The 18416-nt window shown below is 47.4% G+C and overlaps 1 protein-coding gene across 2 annotated transcripts in view; it reads left to right on the top strand.

The window, feature by feature from the left end:
- Positions 1 to 18416, top strand: part of nlgn4xa (neuroligin 4 X-linked a) — a 71575-nt gene that overhangs the window by 30442 nt on the left and 22717 nt on the right. For both annotated transcript variants that reach the window (XM_086211678.1, XM_086211760.1), the window contains one exon: positions 1804 to 1956. In XM_086211678.1, the coding sequence (XP_086067804.1) occupies positions 1804 to 1956 (153 nt within the window). The remainder of the gene's footprint in view (positions 1 to 1803; positions 1957 to 18416) is intronic.

Genomic DNA, 18416 nt, shown 5'->3' with positions numbered 1-18416 from the left:
GATGTGACATCATTAGGTTAACTCTGCTGCTCCCACTGGATGTATCACGTCCACACATGTTTGACGTGGATACGAGCACTATATGTGACATTGGTGTTAGCACCAGAGCGAGCAGCTAGCTAGTGTCAAATAACATGGGCACAAGCACCAGAGCGAGCAGCAAGCTAGCACAGTGTGTGACGTGGGCGCTAGCACCAGAGCAAGCAGCTAACTAGCACCTTGTGTGATGTGAGTGCTAGCACCATATGTGACGTAAGTGCTAGCATCTGAGCGAGCAGCTAGCTAGCACCATATGACATGGGTGCTAGCACCAGAGCGAGCAGCAAGCTAGCACCATGTGTGACGTGGGCACTAGCACCTAGCACCTTGTGCGATGTGGGCGCTGATACCAGAGCGAGCAGCTAGCTAGCACCTTATGTGATGTGTGTGCTAGAACAGAGATACCCTTTGACTCCAGTTGTGTCTGGAGTGGGAAGGGTCGTGAGGGAGGGGTCACGTGTGGGAGGAGTCATGGAGGGGGAGGAGTCATATCTTGACTGTCAGGTATTGAAGAATGAAAATTTATAGCACATAGAACTGCTCTGGCTTTGATATTTTCATTTCCTCCCTGACTTGTGATGGCGTCTTTTTTGTCAGCGGTGCCAGAAGTAGCAGAGGGGTTCGGCTGATGTTGAGGCCGCTGGGCGCTGGGAGGGCAGCAGCACAGTCACTGGGCTATATTGTAGGACTTGATGTGAAGGTGGATGAGGTGGAGGGATTTCGCTCTCCCTCCATCTTTGCTTTTTTAATCCACCAATCACAGGACTTCATTTCAGCTAGACAAAGTGGTGGGAGGGAGGAGGAGGGAGGAGGAGAGAGGAGAGGAAGGAAGATGGAAAGGAGAGAGGAGAGGAGAGGAATTGAGAGGAAGGAGAGAGAAGTTGCGAGGAGGGGGAGGCAAAAAGAGGACAGTGGATGGAGGAGAAAGGATGGTAAGAAGAAGAAGAATGGAGGGGACAGGAAAGGAGAGAGGAGACAAGAGGCCAGAAGAGGAGAGGAGGCAGGAGAGAGGGAGGAGGAGAAAGGAGAGTTGAGAGGAGGAAGGACGAGGAGGGAAAAGGTGAGACGAGGAAGGAAAGAGGAAAGAAGAGGAGAGGAAGGAGGCAGGTGTGAGCAGCCTGCTGGAAGGCTCCAGCCGTTACTCTTAGCAACCAGTGCTGCAGCAAGTTAAGTGACTCTAGGTCAGACTCATGATGTTGAGGTGATGATGTCACGATGACCCGCACCTGCTGAAGAACTTGGTGTGTTGATCTGGTTGGTGTTTGTTTGCCCCCACCTCAGAAGGACAGACCTCTTATTCACAGGAACCAGGTCTTGATTTGAATGCACAGTGTGAGTTGCTTCATGTCACTGTAGTGGCTGGTTTCCACCAGGGGGGGCGCCAGTGTCAGAGAAGTGTCCCCCCGAAAAACAGGAGAAAGACAGTTATTAAATGCTCTATTGAAAGAACCCAGAATCTGATACAAATTCTATTAAACTTTGACTGGTTGACAAAGATCAAGCATTATTTACTTTGTTTACCTTTAATAATACAACAATACATTTAATTAAAGTGTAATACATCAAATGAAACTTTATAGTTGTGCAGTAAGTGACTTATAATGGATGCTCCTCACAAATGGCCAAAAATGTTCCCCATTATCACTGCTGTTACTGTTATTATTGATTATGAACCAAACCAGCCACGTCCATGGTGACGCCGATCGGGGGTTAATCTTTAGTTTTATAGGAAGTGACACGTTCAACCTCTCCCGGTCTCTGCAGACATCCACGATGAGAACGGCCTGAAGCCTGTCATGGTCTACATCCATGGGGGTTCCTACATGGAGGGAACGGGGAACATGATTGATGGCAGCATCCTGGCCAGCTACGGGAACGTCATCGTCATCACCATCAACTACCGACTTGGAGTTCTAGGTGAGTCCACAAGGGGGAGCTTCGATTGACTCCGTCCTGCTGACCTGCTGTGTGAAGGGAATATGTTATTAAGGTTTTAGGTGTGTGTGTGTGTGTGTGTGTGTGTGTGTGTGTGTGTGTGTGTGTGTGTGTGTGTGCAGCAGAAACATCCTTAAGCTCTCTTCGATTACATGGTTGAATATTTGCTGCCTTTAATTAAACTGGAATTACACATGCCACTCTGTTATACATATCATAACAGAACAATTACAGTATACGGAGGTTTAATCCACTCACACACACACACACACACACACACACACACACACACACACACACACACACACACACATACACACACTGTCACTGGAGAGCATGTAGAGGTGGGAGGCGATGCTTTGCATTTCTCTGCATTCATGATGAGTCTCTTAATCTCAAAAGGTTGTATGATTGACCCCGGATCACATGACTAGAAATTGCAAATGACTTGTTAGCGTGTCACGTGTCGCCAGACCTGCAGCAGCCTCGGATGTGAGTGCTGCTGCATTGATCTGTTGTGATCCCGACTGCTACCGACACCACCGTGTTGCTTCTACACCATCTGTAAGATGAAAGTAGTCTTGAGCTCACTCTGGGATCGTTTATCTTGCCTTTGACATCAGTGTTTGGCTTCAGAATGTCTGTTGGCCAAGAAAATGTCTGAGAGGAGGCTGATAACATCAAACACTTTCAGGGGAAGAGTTTTGAGTTTGAGCCACTTTTATATTGAAATCCCCCTGGAGATATGATTCACTCCCCCACTCAGCTGTGGAAATGGAGTTTTTACCCTTCTCAGAATGGAGCTTTGGCTAATTCCACATCTAATTTCCACACTGTCTAGTTCCACGTCTAATCCCAACACTGGCTACTTCCATGTCTAATCTCCACACTGGCTAATTTTGTTTGTAATGTCCACACTGACTAATTTTGTTTGTAATGTCCACACTGACTAATTTTGTTTGTAATGTCTACAATGGCTATTTCCAAATCCAATCTCCACGCTGACTCATTCCAAATCTAATCTGAACACTGGCCAGTTTCATGTTTTACATCCACACTGGCTAATCCCAAATCTAATCCTGACATTGGTTTATTTCAAACCCCATCTCCACACTGACTAATTCCGAGTCAAATAACTGGCTAGTTCCACATCTAATCTAGACACTGGCTAGTTCTACATCTAATCTAGACACTGGCTAGTTCTACATCTAATCTAGACACTGGCTAGTTCCACATCTAATCTAGACACTGGCTAGTTCTACATCTAATCTAGACACTGGCTAGTTCTACATCTAATCTAGACACTGGCTAGTTCTACATCTGATCTAGACACTGGCTAGTTCTACATCTAATCCCCAAACTGGCTAATCCAGCATCTAATCCAAAATTTGCAAACTCCACATCTGATCTCGACACTGCTTGATTTCATATCTAATGTCCACAGTGGCTAATTCCATATTTACTCTCCAAACTGGCTAATTTCAAATCTAATCCTGATATCGGCTCATTTCAAATCTTATTTCCACATTGATTTATTTCATTTCTTATCTCTAGACTGGCTAATTCCACATCGAATCAACACATTTGCTAATTCCAAATGTAATCTTGACACTGGTTTCTTCCACGTCTAATCTCCACATCACCTAGTTCCAGGTGTAATATCCAAACATGCTTATTCCCTGTCTAATCTCCTCACTGGCTAGCTCTACATCTAATCTCCAAACATGCTAATTCCAAGTCTAATCTTCCAACTGGCTACTTCCACATCCAATCCCCTAATTTGCTAATTCCAAATCTAATCTCCACACTGGCCTGGAAACAAACCCAAGAGGCTGATACCAAGGGTTCTTGATTGGAGACGGATTTTCCAAGTCTGAAGTCGTAGAATAAAAATGTTCGGCACAGGGAGCTGTTGAGGTGGTTCGGGCATCTGGTGAGGACGCCTCCTGGGCGCCTCCCTCAGGAGGTTTTCCAGGCATGTCCAACTGGGAGGAGGCCTCGAGGCCGACCCAGGACACGGTGGAGGGATTATATCTCTCGGCTGGCCTGGGAACGCCTCGGGATCCTCCCAGAAGAGCTGGTTGAAGTGGCTGGGGAGAGGGCAGTCTGGGCTTCCTTGCTGAGACTGTTGCCCCCGGACCCACCGGATGAAGCGGAGGACGACGAAGACGAAGAAGAAGGCACAGGGAGCAGAGGAAAATGTTGTTATTGTTGCTATTCTATGAGCCCAGCTCCAGCCCTTGAATTAGAATTCTTGTAAAGCGATTCAGGTCAGCGTTAGATAGGGTGGAACTCTTTGAATGTGACATAAATATTAACCTCTGTAACTCAGGATGAGAACAACAGTGGTGGAAATGGTGGGTTGAAGTTAGCAGGTAGACTGAATGAAGTTTATAGAAGCTATTCTGAAGACCCCCCAGGAATAGTGGGGTGTGGGTGGGCTGGGGATGTGGATGGGGGTCCTTTGGGAAAAACTCATTGTATCAGTGATGCATCTTGAGCTGCACAGGTAGATTGAAGCTTTGGAGGCCTGGACAACTGTTACACCTGCAGAGGAAAAAATGATGGCTACTGTTGTTGAGCACCTTGTGACCCAGAAATGACACCAGTCTCTGTCAAAGGATGGAGGGGGCTGCTTAAATACATGTGAAACAACAACAACAACAAAAACAACAAGACTATCTTGAGAGTCCATAGTTCATTGTTTATATTACAGCTGTTTAGCTCAGTTCATGCTAATTGACCAGTTACTGTTGGCTCTCATTAGCTCATGCTGACCACTTAATGCTAGCTCTCACAAGCTAATACTGACCAGCTGATGCTAACCATCAAGTTCATGCTAGCTCACTTTTACTGACCAGGTAATGCTAGCTCTCACTAGTTCGTGCTAATTTGCCTGGTCATGCTTACTGACCAGTTAATGCTAGCTCTCGCCAGCTCATGCTGACCAGTTAATGCTAGCGCTCACATCCAATACTTACCAGCTCACACTAACCAACAAGTTCATGCTAGCTCTCACCAATTCTTGCTAACTCTGGCTCGTCTGGTCAGAGTAATGAGGTGCCTGAGTATCAGGCCACTTTCATATTAGCGTAGCTACTGATGGATGTGGGTCTCCTCAGCTCAGGGAAGACCTGATATTCATGTAGACTTTATTTATGTTGTAATAAAATGGCAGCACATGAATTCGTAGGTTCATCATTGTTGTTCACTGTGTGAGAGAGAGAGAGAGAGAGAGAGAGAGAGAGAGAGAGCATCCTGAAAGTATTCCGACCTTTGTCTCCCTCTGGACAGGAAACTTTGCTGACACCTAACTTGCACAGACGTAAAATGCCGGTTTCTTCTGGTGACTGTGTGTGTGTGTGTGTGTGTGTGTGTGTGTGTGTGTGTGTGTGTGTGTGTGTGTGTGTGTGTGTCCTCTCCTCTTTGCTCTGCTTACCATTTGTTACAAGGCCGGGCTGTCTGCACCAGTCACTATATTTAGTCGGTGGAGAGCCGGGGGGAAAAGGTGTTCTGGAAAAGTGTGCAGTGTGGAGTGGAGAAGAGAAATGGAGAGATGACACAGATAGAAACAAGGAGGAGGACGGAAGAGAAGAATGGAGAGAGAAAAGATGACAATATAGAAGATGGAGAGTAAACACAGACACAGATGTGGAGCTCAGAGAGTAGGGGTCAGGTCCCTTGGCTGTTCATGAGCCGGGCTGCTAGTACCAGTACTACTTTGATGCAGGTGTATCTGTAGTACTCCGTATGACTGGTACTACGAACAGATCAGTGTTCTTCAGTAGCTGAGTTCCATGCTGAGACGTGGGGTTGATTCTCCACCTTGGAACAAGAACAGTGAAACAGAAGGATCATGGGCAATGAGCAGTGTGTGTGTGTGTGTGTGTGTGTGTGTGTGTGTGTGTGTGTGTGGAGGGGGGGGCTCAAGGTTCCTCTCTGAGCCAAGTGGTACTAGTGAGCTACAGCAGATTTCAGCCAAACATCGGATATATTGTATATCAACGGTTACAGAGGCAACAGTCTGAAACGTCTACAAACCACCAAACCTCAGCGACATGTATGTAGTGATTCACTCAGTGTTACTACTGACACACACACACACGCACACACACACACACACACACACACACACACACACACACACACACACACACACACACACACACACACACACACTGACTGCTGCATCAGTTAGAGAGAGGCTGTTCCACATCACAACTCACACACAGCGTTGTCCCAGAATAGAGGCCCGAGGTGTAAATACTTTAAATATAACGCAGACATGGACCCGTATCTGGCCCCTAATACTGCTGTTTCTAAAACATCCAAAGGTATTCTGGGATATGTTGTTCCAGACTAAGTGTGTGGTCGCCTCAGGTGGCCTCAGCACATGGCAGCTGCGTCCCACCTCCGTGCTCACTCTTCCTTGTTGTTTGCAAAAACTAAAAAACAGAACGAACACGTGTTGAGTGTGTGCTAGTGAGGTGAGTGAGAGCCTGTGTTCAGAGGTGTGTGAGAACAGCGCTCTAAATCAACACTTATCCATGGAGAAGTCAGTGGTGTTGAGTGAGTCTTTGCCCTGAAAACATCCAGAACATGAATCTCTGGGCCTGGAGATAGATTTAGAGACAGTCTGTGATTAGAGTCCTGGTCTGCAGGTGGACCACGTGTCAGCATTGTTCTGATCCTTCAGCAGCATGCACCGCAGAGAAAGCAGCACCGCCCTGTCCTGGGTCCAGGTTCTCCTCTCTCTGGCGCTTTAGCTCGTTTTGGTCATCAGGGCGCCCCGATTATGGTACCAGTGGGGGGGGGGGGGCAGGAGGAGACCTCTTGGATAACAGAGAGCCATCTGGCCTCAGGAAGCTGCCACATGAGGGTGAGGGAGGGTGAGGGAGGGTGAGCGTGGTTCCACTGCTCTGGTATCTGTCAAAGGCACATGGCAATCTCCACCCTCCCCCCGCCCACCGTGGGTGGACGTGAGGGGACTCGTGATGGAGGGAAGCAGCTCAGCTATGCTCACTGTCTTTTATACCTCACCAGCTGACCTGTTCCATCACGTACTGGATTCCCTGATCGTTGATGACCCAGCGTGCAGCCGAAGCAGGGGGTTCTTGTCTTCGCCACGTTCCTTGGCTTCCTTTACAAAACTTTATTCAGGTCCGTTTCTGGAGGACAAGAGAAGAAGTTTCATTGTCAAAGATTCTCTTTAGCACATCAGGGGCTGGAGTGGAGCTCAGTGTGGTTGTCATGGTTACACTAGGGGTGGGTGCTGGAACACTGTGATGCTCTTGTTGAAGCATCCTATTCACTGGATTATGTGAAGTATCCTGTAACTTTATTATTATCATTTCTGTTCTATTCTTGGTGTGTTGGAGGCCACTTCAGTAGCTGGAGGGCAGGCGCTCAGCCTCCTCTTCCTCCTCCTCTTCTTCATGACTGTGCAAGGACGGCGATGGCTGGGAGGAGGTCATTACCACTCCCAAACGTCTTCTCCTCCCTCCCAGTGGTGGAGTGGCAACAGCACGTGAGCGAGGGACACCGAGAAAAAGAGAGCATCTCATGGCCGCGGTCAGAGGAATAGATCTGCTCTGTGTCCATGATTCAGAGGTGATGTCTCGTGACGTGACACAGAAAGGCTGACGGCTGCAGTCAGAACTGCCACAAGAACAAAGAGGAAGAAACACCCAGCTAACATGCTCTTCCTCACCATGGGGGTGGGGGGGTGGCGGCGTTGGTGGGGGTGGTCGTCATCTGCCGCTTTGGCAAAACAGTCATTAACATGACAAATGGTGCTCTGTGTGTCCACTTTCTGTCTCTGCTCTTCCTCCACCATCACTAGCATGTGTGTGTGTGTGTGTGTGTGTGTGTGTGTGTGTGTGCGTGTGTGTGCTTCCATTGATTTGTTCTTCTAAAAACTGGCGGCCTCCTTTGCAGTAGAGGGAAACCTCGACAATCTTGATGGAAAGTTTCTTCTACTATCATTGCGGCGCAAGTTTTCTCAGCAGACCTGGCGTTGAAAGGTCACACACGGAGATCCGTGTTGATTTCATGTGTTCCCCCCCCCCCCCTCTGCTGCCTGACATCATCAGTGAAGTCACCCACGCATGAAGGTAGCAAGCGAATGATGAAACATGCGCTAACAGCCACCTGAGTGTGTTGATGAATCACCTTCTGTCTTCAAGTGGTGCCAGCAAATGTCCATCTAACTCTGTAAAGGAGAAGAGAAAGGAAGGAGAGAGATGGAGAGAGGGATGAAAACGTACCAGTCGCTCTAAGGATGATGAGCTTTTTTCAAGCATGAACGTGTTTGACGATTAACAATCACGGTGACCAAATGTGTTGATCAAGGAGAAACCAATGAGGAGGAAATGCTTTTGAATGAAAAGAGGCTTTGATCTTTCCTGTGATGTCTTCAGTTGTTACTGTATTCTGGGTGTCTTAGACGGCTGGTGGTAAAAGAGTTCATCTGTGTCTCTTATTACCTCAGAATATAAAAGTGTTGATGTACTTGAGTTCTCAGATAGTTCAGATCAAGTGCGTCTTCCTGCGTGCTGCGCTAGCGCTGCTAGCTCCTGTCAGCTACAGGACGGAACAGATGGAAGAGAAAAAAACTGCTGCCATTGATTTGTCCTGGAGAGACACAAACATCCTGAACACGTGCACGGCTGTAGCTAATAATGGCTGCTAAAGTGTGCGTATGTGTGTGTGTGTGTGTGTGTGTGTGTGGGGGGGGGGCTGGTGTTGTTGTCAACCTCATTTTCCTCCAATGAGAAGCAGACACTGCCCCCCCCCCCCACCACACACACACACACACACAACCCCTGTTTCCTCCCAGAATGTGTTGATGTGATAGACTTTCTTCTGAGTTAACACTGTTAGCAGCGAGCGAGAGTCAAGATAATTGCATGCTGCAGACGGGTCTTCGGCAGTGACAGTTGGCGAGATGGCAGGCTCATTTAGGCTGATTTGAAAAGCAGCGCAGCAGGTCTGGGGGATCATGAAAGCTCCTCCAAATGGATGCTGTGACAAAACAAAACACCATAAAATATCTCCAAAACAAGCCAATCAGAGCTGGAGGCTCAATGACAGCGAAGATTGAGGCGTTAGCATGTAATCTGTGACAACAGTGAGTCAGAGGGTCGAGGCACGCGCGCGCGTGTGTGTGTGTGTGTGTGTTGCTGAATTGACGCAGAACTGAACTTTATTTCAAGCTGTTTAAACTTACACAGAAGAAATTGTTTTTGTAATTTCTGGTCATTCTCTTTTTATTCATGTTCCTGTCTTTTAAACCATGTTGTTGAAAAAAAGAAATCAAGGGAAACTGAATAATTCAATTACAACTGAAAAACTGACAGGGCCCATCTCAGATTGGGTCTTAGATGGCGGTCCATAGCTCATTGACAAGTAATTTTGCATCCAGGACATTAGAAAAGTGAAAGAACCACAGTAATGCTGTCACCTTACGGGACTCCGGCGGTGAATCATGTAACAGCTCTGCCTTTGTTTTACTCTCTCTTGATAATATATTGAATAAATATTAATAACTGCTATCATTGATATTTAAATGTGTTAAAGTGACACTAAGCAGCTCAGAAGTGCTTTGATTTTGTTTCCCTTGTGTTGCACCTTTATCTTGACTATTTCATTTTTGTGTCATCATTTAGCCATTATCTAGACATCACCGCTAATATCACATTAGCATTTTGTTTTCAAAGCATATTCGATTGTGCACTTGAAGATGTCACCCAGCCCAGGCCCCGGAATCAGAGTGACAAGTGAGGTAAGCGCGCTAATATGAAACTGTAAACAGCAGTGAAGAGAGATGACAGTCTGACAGCTTTGTTCCCAAAGACTCAAAGGTGTCTGGAAATACAAAGTTGTCATTGTGAGGTTTGAAATCACACTCGCTCTGTGTTATGGCTGAAGAGCAGGCGGCTCCATGTATTTCATTCAACTCCTGCAGACAGCTAGCAGAACAAAGACAGCCCTTCCTGACACGTGCTGAGGAGCCAAGTCTCTCCAGGAGAGCAGAGTCCTGACGTTTCCTTATCTGCAGGCTTCAGGGATTAAATGATCAACCAGCAAATGTTAATATACATATACTTCCCATAACCGGGAGTGGCCCAGAGCCTCCCTGTAGCACCAGAGTGGCCGACTACAGGGATCAGAACTGTGCTGCCAAAAACAACTGTTGCTAACATCAGAAGCCGGCGTAAGGCCTCAGCACAGCAAGGTGCAGGAGGGAAAGAGCACCTTAAAAAAACAGAAGTGCAAAGCCTTCCTGCACACAGGAACAGACCAGAGAAGCCACATCTTTTTAGATTTAAGGTCATCTTGAGGAAAAGCAACTCCCCAAATTCACGGTGACAGAATATCATAGCTTAGCGGTGAGGGACAGATCTTACTAACAGAGTTCTTCCTGAAGAATAAGGACATCAGCTCATCTGTCCAGAAGGCACCCCAGGGCCCGTCACCCCTAGGAAAGACCTGAAAGAAAAGGGCCTGGTTCTGTGGCTGGACGTGGTTAAAAGTCGCCATTGTCCTGGGGAAATAACATATTCCTGAAAGCAGGAGAAGACTCCTCATGGACCATTACGAGTTCCACCCGAGAGTCATGAAGATGAACATGCTCATAACAACTGGAGGGCTGAGGCCTGGAATCTGGGTTCTGCTGGCACTGATGAGTCTTCATGGACCACTTTGTCAAACTCCAGACCAGAATAGTTAGTAGTCCTGGAGTGACCTCAATCCAGTCCCAACCATCACAGACGTCCCTGTTAAAGAGACTCTACAAACACCCAAGAGTGGGTGATTAATGTGTCTGAGACTGGACTAAGCAGCATGGTACACCACCAGAATCCACAGCTCCTATATGAGTCCTGCTGTCCCTGAACTAGAATGGGTTGCCAGCTGGTTGTGGGGGGGGGGGGGGATGGGGTCCACTGGGTTTCAATGTTTGACCCTTTAGTCACCAGGAGCCAAAAGAATTCTAGGGCCAATCCAGGACCCTCTGATGCTGTTCTACCACTTCCTGGTGTTTGGCCTTCTTCCTCCCCTAGGTTTCTGTACTGAGGTGAGAATAGGTGCGAAAGGTCAGTCTTGTCCCTGTGTTTTGATGTGGACCTGGTCATGGGTTGGACCTGGGATCAGAATCTGGAGTCTGGGTGGATGATATGTACGGCATCAGGAGAGATTAACCGCACAATTACACGTGTGCATATCCGGTTTGCCAAGGATTTTAATCATAGAGAGAATCTGATTGGCCAGAACCAAGGTTAGAGGAGTGAACCAAGTGAAAGGACATGATGGTGATGTTGTACTGATGTCTCAGCTAAGATGTATTTGATCTCTGACTGGTAAAACTAGTTTGTAAATTGAGAATAAACATGGATATTTGTAATGTCAGGCAGTAAAATCATCTTTAGAGTGGTGTCAATTGCTGATATCTTGTGTTTTGCATTCTGAAGGGGATTCCAGTGCCATCTCATGGATTACAGCATGTAAAACTGGGCTTCAGCAAGTATTTATGAAAACAGCGGTGCTGACTGAGGCCAGCAGTAGCATGTTCTGTGAGCCAGACTGGCCTACACATACACTTCTCCAGTCTTGGCGGAACTGAATCAAGGGTTAAGAGGTAAACTTTCTGTTCCTGTGGGACTGCTGAGGAAGCATGGCTGCCTTTGCTTAGATCTGCAGAAATCCAGCCTTCTGTATTCCAGTGCTGACTGCAGAGCTGCGGACCACCAGAAAGCAACAGACCTCCACCAAAGAGACGTAGGCTCATTTGCATGATATCTGTGGGGCAAGACTGTTCCCCAGATGCAAAGCTGATTAAAGAGCGATGTCGCTCAACAACCTGAGGGCAGAGAAAGAGAAGAGTGAGATGGCCGACCACCTAGCGGGCCAGCGCTGCTTTGATGTAGGAAGACACAAACGTGGAGGCGGCAGCGGCGGCTGCTGGTTCTCTCCCTAATTAACCCATCGGAATCCTAATGAATGTGAGCTCTCCTCCACTCATGTAAGGCACTCTCTCAAGTGGAAGGGCCTTGTTCCTTCTACATGCACCTACATGCATAACCTTAAAGCATCAGCACACACGCTAATTAGTTACATTTATACACATTTATATGTCAAATACAGACGTATATTTGCAAAAGACAGCTGGTTTTGTCATGTTCCTACGACTTCTCCTCTCATGTGTCTGTGATTGTGCAGCAGCGGTTTCTTTTATTACAACAACGTGTTATTCTGACAGAGATTAATGCGCATTAATTAGGTCCGAAACTAATGCAGTCTAATGTTGGGAGGGTCCATTTCAAACTCACATCTTTCATTTGAATCTAATGAGTTAAATATTCTCCTTTTGCATTACAGTCAGAAGTTTGGACTTTGGTTTAATTACATTGTTTTTCCGTATAAAAGATAGAATTCACAGTACCGTTGCTGTTACTGTAGCTGCCCCAAACCTGGATATACTACAGTTATACTCCTGTTGATAGTAACCTCAGGGGTTCAAGCATCTCCCTCGTGGATTCAGAATCTAATGGCAACAGAATGACAATTTGCTTTTTTCACTTTGATGTCTTCCTCCTGATGGAGAAGGGTTGCTGTGAGGGCTAGGATTGGCAAGGAGGTGGCCATGTTTGACATTGGACCATAGAAAGAAACAGTAGAAACTGGACTCCACATGGTCTGATCTTTGATGAGAGTCCTGACCTTAAGACATCTACATGCTTTTCTCTCTCCTGAAGACACAGAAACATATTTGGATCTGGTACGGCTCGCAATAACCCTTGGACCTGAGCACCTGAGCACCAGGGGCTAAGGGTTGGCCTCGAGGTCTGAGAGATTGTAGTTTTTGGGGATGAAGTTAGCATGTCTTGGCTATTAAGGATCTCTGGTTTGCAAATGTGTGATGGAGGCAGCATGTGGTTTTGGCCTAGCTCTAACACCAACAGGAGGATGTAGAGCAAAGAGCCTCCCATCAGCCTCTGGTGGGTGGATGCAAACACTGAGAGCTTCCTGATTCCTACTGGGAGTGGGATGTACCAGATTACTGATACTAAAAGAGCTAAGCTCCCTGGGGCCTTCCACTGGAAAAAAAATCCTGTGATATATTGTATTTGATCAATCTTTGGTGTTCTCATTAAGTTAATTATGTACTGCAAATACATGTTATGTTTACTTTGTCTTCATACTACTATAACTGTTACTCTACTTGATGTACTACATTATGTCATTACAATAACATATAAGAGGAGGCCTGGTCGTGCTAGAGAAATCACTGAAGAGAGAAGCTCCAGGTATCAAGACCATAATCTAAACCAGAGTCAGCCAAGTAGACCACAGACAGCCCAGTAGACCAGTTGACCAGAGTCAGCCTAGTAGGCCAGAGTCAGCCTGGTAGACTGGAGTCAGCCTAGTGGACCAGAGTCAGCCCAGTAGACCAGTGTAAGCCCAGTAGGCCAGAGTCAGCCCAGTTGACCAGAGTCAGCACAGTAGGCCAGAGTCAGCCCAGTAGACCAGATTCAGCCCAGTAGGCCAGAGTCAGCCCAGTGGACCAGATTCAGCCCAGTAGGCCAGAGTCAGCCCAGTAGACTGGAGTCAGCCCAGTAGGCCAGAGTCAGCCCAGTGGACCAGAGTCAGCGCAGTAGACCAGAGTCAGCGCAGTAGGCCACAGTCAGCCCAGTAGACTGGAGTCAGCCCATTAGACCAGAATCAGCCCAGTAGGCCAGAGTCAGCCCAGTGGACCAGATTCAGCCCAGTAGGCCAGAGTCAGCCCAGTAGACTGGAGTCAGCCCAGTAGGCCAGAGTCAGCCCAGTGGACCAGAGTCAGCGCAGTAGACCAGAGTCAGCGCAGTAGGCCACAGTCAGCCCAGTAGACTGGAGTCAGCCCAGTAGACCAGAATCAGCCCAGTAGGCCAGAGTCAGCTCAGTAGACTGGAGTCAGCAAAGTTGACCAGCCCAGTAGGCCAGAGTCAGCCGTGTGGACCAGAGTCAGCCCAGTAGACTGGGGTGAGCCCATTCGGCCACAGACACCATTAGGATTCAGTATAACCCTGTTAAGAGTTTTAGGCCCATCTAGAAGTGACTAATGGTGCTTTTGGCTGTCTGCTGGCTACATCTTGACCCTCCATGTCCATTTGTGTTGTCATAAGCTCCAGGCGGGACAGTGGCTCTTGGTTGCAGGGACCAATATCCCTGAGGTTCCAAATTTTCCGAGAGGGAGATATTCACTCTGGACTGGACTGACATCAGTGTAATTGTAAGCTTCCGAACATTTTACAAGTACCATGCGGGCAGAAGTTAAAATAAACAGAAGGCAGTAAAATAGATCTTAGCATAGTTTTTTTTTCTAATGTAAAAAAGCACACCCTCTTATCACAGGAATCATCAAGTTCATTGGCATTTTAATTATCTTATATATTTATAGCAATAGCATGTATGTTGTAGTATATGTGATATTATTGTGAGAAGTGTATTGTCATTGTGTTTGCTGCTAATTTGCTGTTTGTTGGAGGATGTGTGAGATGAGCAGCAGCTTCCACGGTTGCAGACGATTGATTGTGCTTGCTGACTTGTGAGCCTGTTGACTTGGCGCAGCGGTAGAGGTGATGTAAAGATAACACCCTGCTGTGGCCTCAGGAGTCAGGCTGATGTTTAATTGATTTATTAGACGGAATGGGAGCGCTAAGCGGCCACATAAAGCTGTCACCTGTGGAACACCACACGCTCCGGGAGGTGTTAAACGGCAGAGCCGGTTAACAGCAGGCTGGTGGTTCAGACTTCTCATCTTCCTCGATTGATTTTTGAATGAGCATCATAACAAGTGAGCTTGACAGTAGATAGAGACGGAAAGAGGTCCAGCTATGCTGTGCTGGGATCTGAAAATCCTGGTAATTTTCTTATTCCACAGAGAACCTTTCTTCCTCTCTCTCTCTCTTTCTTCTTTTTATGGTCACGTCATCAGCTGGCCTAACTCACTCAGTTTGACCAAGAATGGAAATGTTTCACCCACGATAATCAAGCCTACCAGCCTGGAAAAAAAGGGGGGGGGGTACTGTTATACTGTTACATGACTGGTTACTTGACTACTATCATTCATAGAACACATGGAGGAGCAGAAGCCAGCAGTTAGAAGTGGCGGCAGTTCTGGATGTAGCCACGCCTCTGGCTGACCACAGGTCACAACACGGAGCTTAGACGGGCTGGGATTAACTCGGGAGACACGTTTAACTTCCACACACACAAGACCACACTCATCTTCCATCAGCCCCGCAAGACAAGAGCTGTTCCTAACATGTATATTCACTCCCTGCTCACCGACAGCAGCAGTCGAGTTCCGCAATGATTAATTAAAAGAAATGTTACCTTCACTTCAGGTGCTTTTATTTATTTACTTCTTGTCCTTAACTGGATGTTGGAATGAGCTCTGACAGGTGTAATGAAGACTCTCACACTCAGGTTCGTCTGCTTCACTCAGTGGTGACCTTCTTAAGGACAGTCCCTCACGTTGACTACTAAGTTGACGACTTAGTACTGACCCCCTCGTCTCCAAAGAGATGCCCAAACAGCATCGAACACCCCCCCCCCCCACGCACCTCTAATTTTATTATAAAGCAAACACTTAACCAACTTCCTTTTGTCTTCTAAACTGTTAAAGGAGACCTTTGTTCTTTTGTGGTGTAATTTGGGCTGGGGATCATTGTTGATGAGATGCCTTCCTGGACTAGAAAGGAAGACAACATTTTAGGTGATAAATAGGTTCTCTACTCTACATGGTCATGTTTGGGGGGGGGGGGCAGTGCACGGTCTTCAGTCTTCCTCAGGCTAGCTGCTAGTGGAGGGCTAACCGATAGCAGAGGGCTAGCTTCTAGCAGAGGGCTAGCCGTCTGCTTCTCATGCATCTGGCGGCTCTGTGGAGGCCTGACCTGCTCCAGCCTGATGGATTTGATAGCCCGGCTTTTAGAGGACAGATGGTGTGTGGTGAGGTGACTTTATTGTGTGTATTTGTGTGTGTGTGTGTGTGTTTTAGGGCAGCTGATGAACAAGAGGATTTAATGCCTTCTGACCCAGATCTAGCCTAAGCAGTGGTGTGTGTCCAGTGTTCGGTGCTGTAGAGGGTGTGTGAGTTTGTGTGTGTGTGTGTGTGTACATGTGTGTACTGCACCACTGTGTACACAGTCCCAGATTTTCAGGAGTGTAGAGAGTCTGTAAAGAGTAGAAGTAAGGATGTGGTGGGAGTGTGTGTTGGCGCTACTCCCCCTCCATCACTGTCACCCAGCTGTCCCCCACCGAGATGAGCTGTCACTCTGATGGAGATCCCCTCTCCCAAGTCCTCGTCCCCCTAAAGTACAGCCCCCGCATACTCCCTCTGTCCCACCTGTCCTCCTCGCCACAGTCTGTAGATTTGCCGCACACAGACTTGAAACCTGTGACAGCTCTGTCACACATCACACACCCCTGCAATACGTGGGCCATTCCTGGCGGAGGAGTCCAGGAGGCGCTGAGCGCAGCTGGGGTCACAGCCCAGCGCTTGTTAGGCTCCGCTACCAGCTTGACTCTTCACTGCATTTCCACCTATTTTCATCTTTACTCTCAGTTGTTTCCCCAAACAAGAAATGTGTTGAGTGTTATCTCACTCTCTCTACATACTCTGTGTGTGTGTGTGTGTGCTTACATGTGGGGTGGTCACTAAAGAAATGTGAGCACCGCCAAGAAACGATCGCATATATCATTTAGATGCATTAATGTTCAAATTACCATTTAACTGACAGGTCAGTTGGTGAAGAGAAAAGTACAAAGAAGAAGCAAAAAAGACATTAAAGCCAGGAACATCAAAGACAATAAAGGAGGGAGGCGGTTAATGAGGAAATGAACAGGAGAATGAAGGAGAGATGATAGAAAAGGGATAAATTGAGATGTGAGAGAAGAAAAGAGCAAATAGGAGAAATAAAAAGACAGTAAAGGAAGCAGACGATATTTGATGTGCTTGTGTAACTGAATATAGACGTTACAGCAGATAAATGTCTAATTCTTCTCAGAGGAAAATAGAGGACTGAGGATGAAGAGAATAAGAAACAAGGAAGACACATAAGGCAGATGAAAAGAAGAGAGAGAAGATTCCCATCTTCTCTCCTCTAGCAGCATAGAGGAAGGGAGCCTTCATGGTGTCCCGTAGTACTATGGATCTTTCTGTGACTTGGTCCAGGCGTCGTCTTCATGACACACACTATTAATGGCACGGCAGTACCCTCGTCCTTGCACGGCGTCCTGGCGCTTGGCTCCCGTCCACGGCTCTGACTAAGCGACTCCTGCTGCCCGGGGGCCGCCGTGCGCTCAAACATCTACACGCTCCATTGTGGAAGCCGGTCCGTCTCGCTGTCCTCCCTCCGTCCTCTGTTGAGTGCAGGTCCGCCATGGCTGGCTGGCTTTCGGGAGCAATTTGGAAAACTAAGAGTGGGCTGACATCCCTGCTTCACTCATCCCCAAGATGGAGGGAGGGGGCTGAGCAGGGAGAAGGCAGAGAAAAGACGGAGCGCTGTGGAGGCAAACACACCCCACAGGCCTGGTTATTCTCCTCTGGCAGGCGGACACGTGGACGCCCATTTGATCCATCGCCGCTGGATATTTAGCAGGAGCTTTGTCAGATCTTCTCCATCAGGCCTGTCAGCCTGCTAACAGCCTGTGTCACGTGGCGCTGCTGTGATGATAAGGCTTTAATGGCGTGGGTGTCGGAGCAGCAGCAGTCCTGCCCTGGGCCTGCCGTCACAGATGGAGATGAAGGAGAGGAGGAGGAAGAGAAAGGAAGGAAGGAAGTGGCCCTGACTCGGACTGACACATGGTCGCAGTCTGACAGCTCTGCTGACGGTCGTGAAGTGACAAACATTCGAGAAGTCGCAGCCCTCAGGACCTGGAGGCTCCTTGGTCAAGGGGATTCATCTGGATCCTTAGAAGTGATACCTTAAGTCACCGGGACTCATCAGCCTTGTTGAAATCCCTGAATGTCCAGATGAATTCTGAACTTTTTAACCTTTTTAGAATAAAAAAATAATATTTATGATTAAAGGAAATGATGAGCTTTGAAGGGGAAAATTAAAAGATGAAGGGTGACTTGTTACCAATGTTGTTGTTTAAAGTTAGAAGAAAAAATCGAACAGGACTGAAGAGCTGCTTGTTGAAGACATCGGAGCCAGAAATTTTTCATTGGGGTGGCCAGGGTGAGACCATCACTCACATAGGGGTGGCAATAAGTAGATACCTAAAATGTTGGTGAGCGCTGGCGCAGGTACCAGGTTCCATAGCAGCCACTGTCTATTTTCTCCTACGCCACTTCCACAACTCTCTGCTCCCATCAAGTTGTGTCCTACAACTAAATGCGTCCGTGCGGAAATGGCAGTTAGGTGGAGCCAATGTTCCGCGTGAGAGCCGTGTTTTAA

Source organism: Aulostomus chinensis, chromosome 1 (genome assembly GCF_037954235.1).
Source record: "Aulostomus chinensis isolate RoL2024-O1b breed Wild chromosome 1, RoL_Achi_v1.0, whole genome shotgun sequence".
NCBI lineage: Eukaryota > Metazoa > Chordata > Actinopteri > Syngnathiformes > Aulostomidae > Aulostomus > Aulostomus chinensis.
The sequence above is the reverse complement of the archived record's forward strand: the minus strand, read 5'-3'. Positions and strand labels throughout refer to the sequence as shown.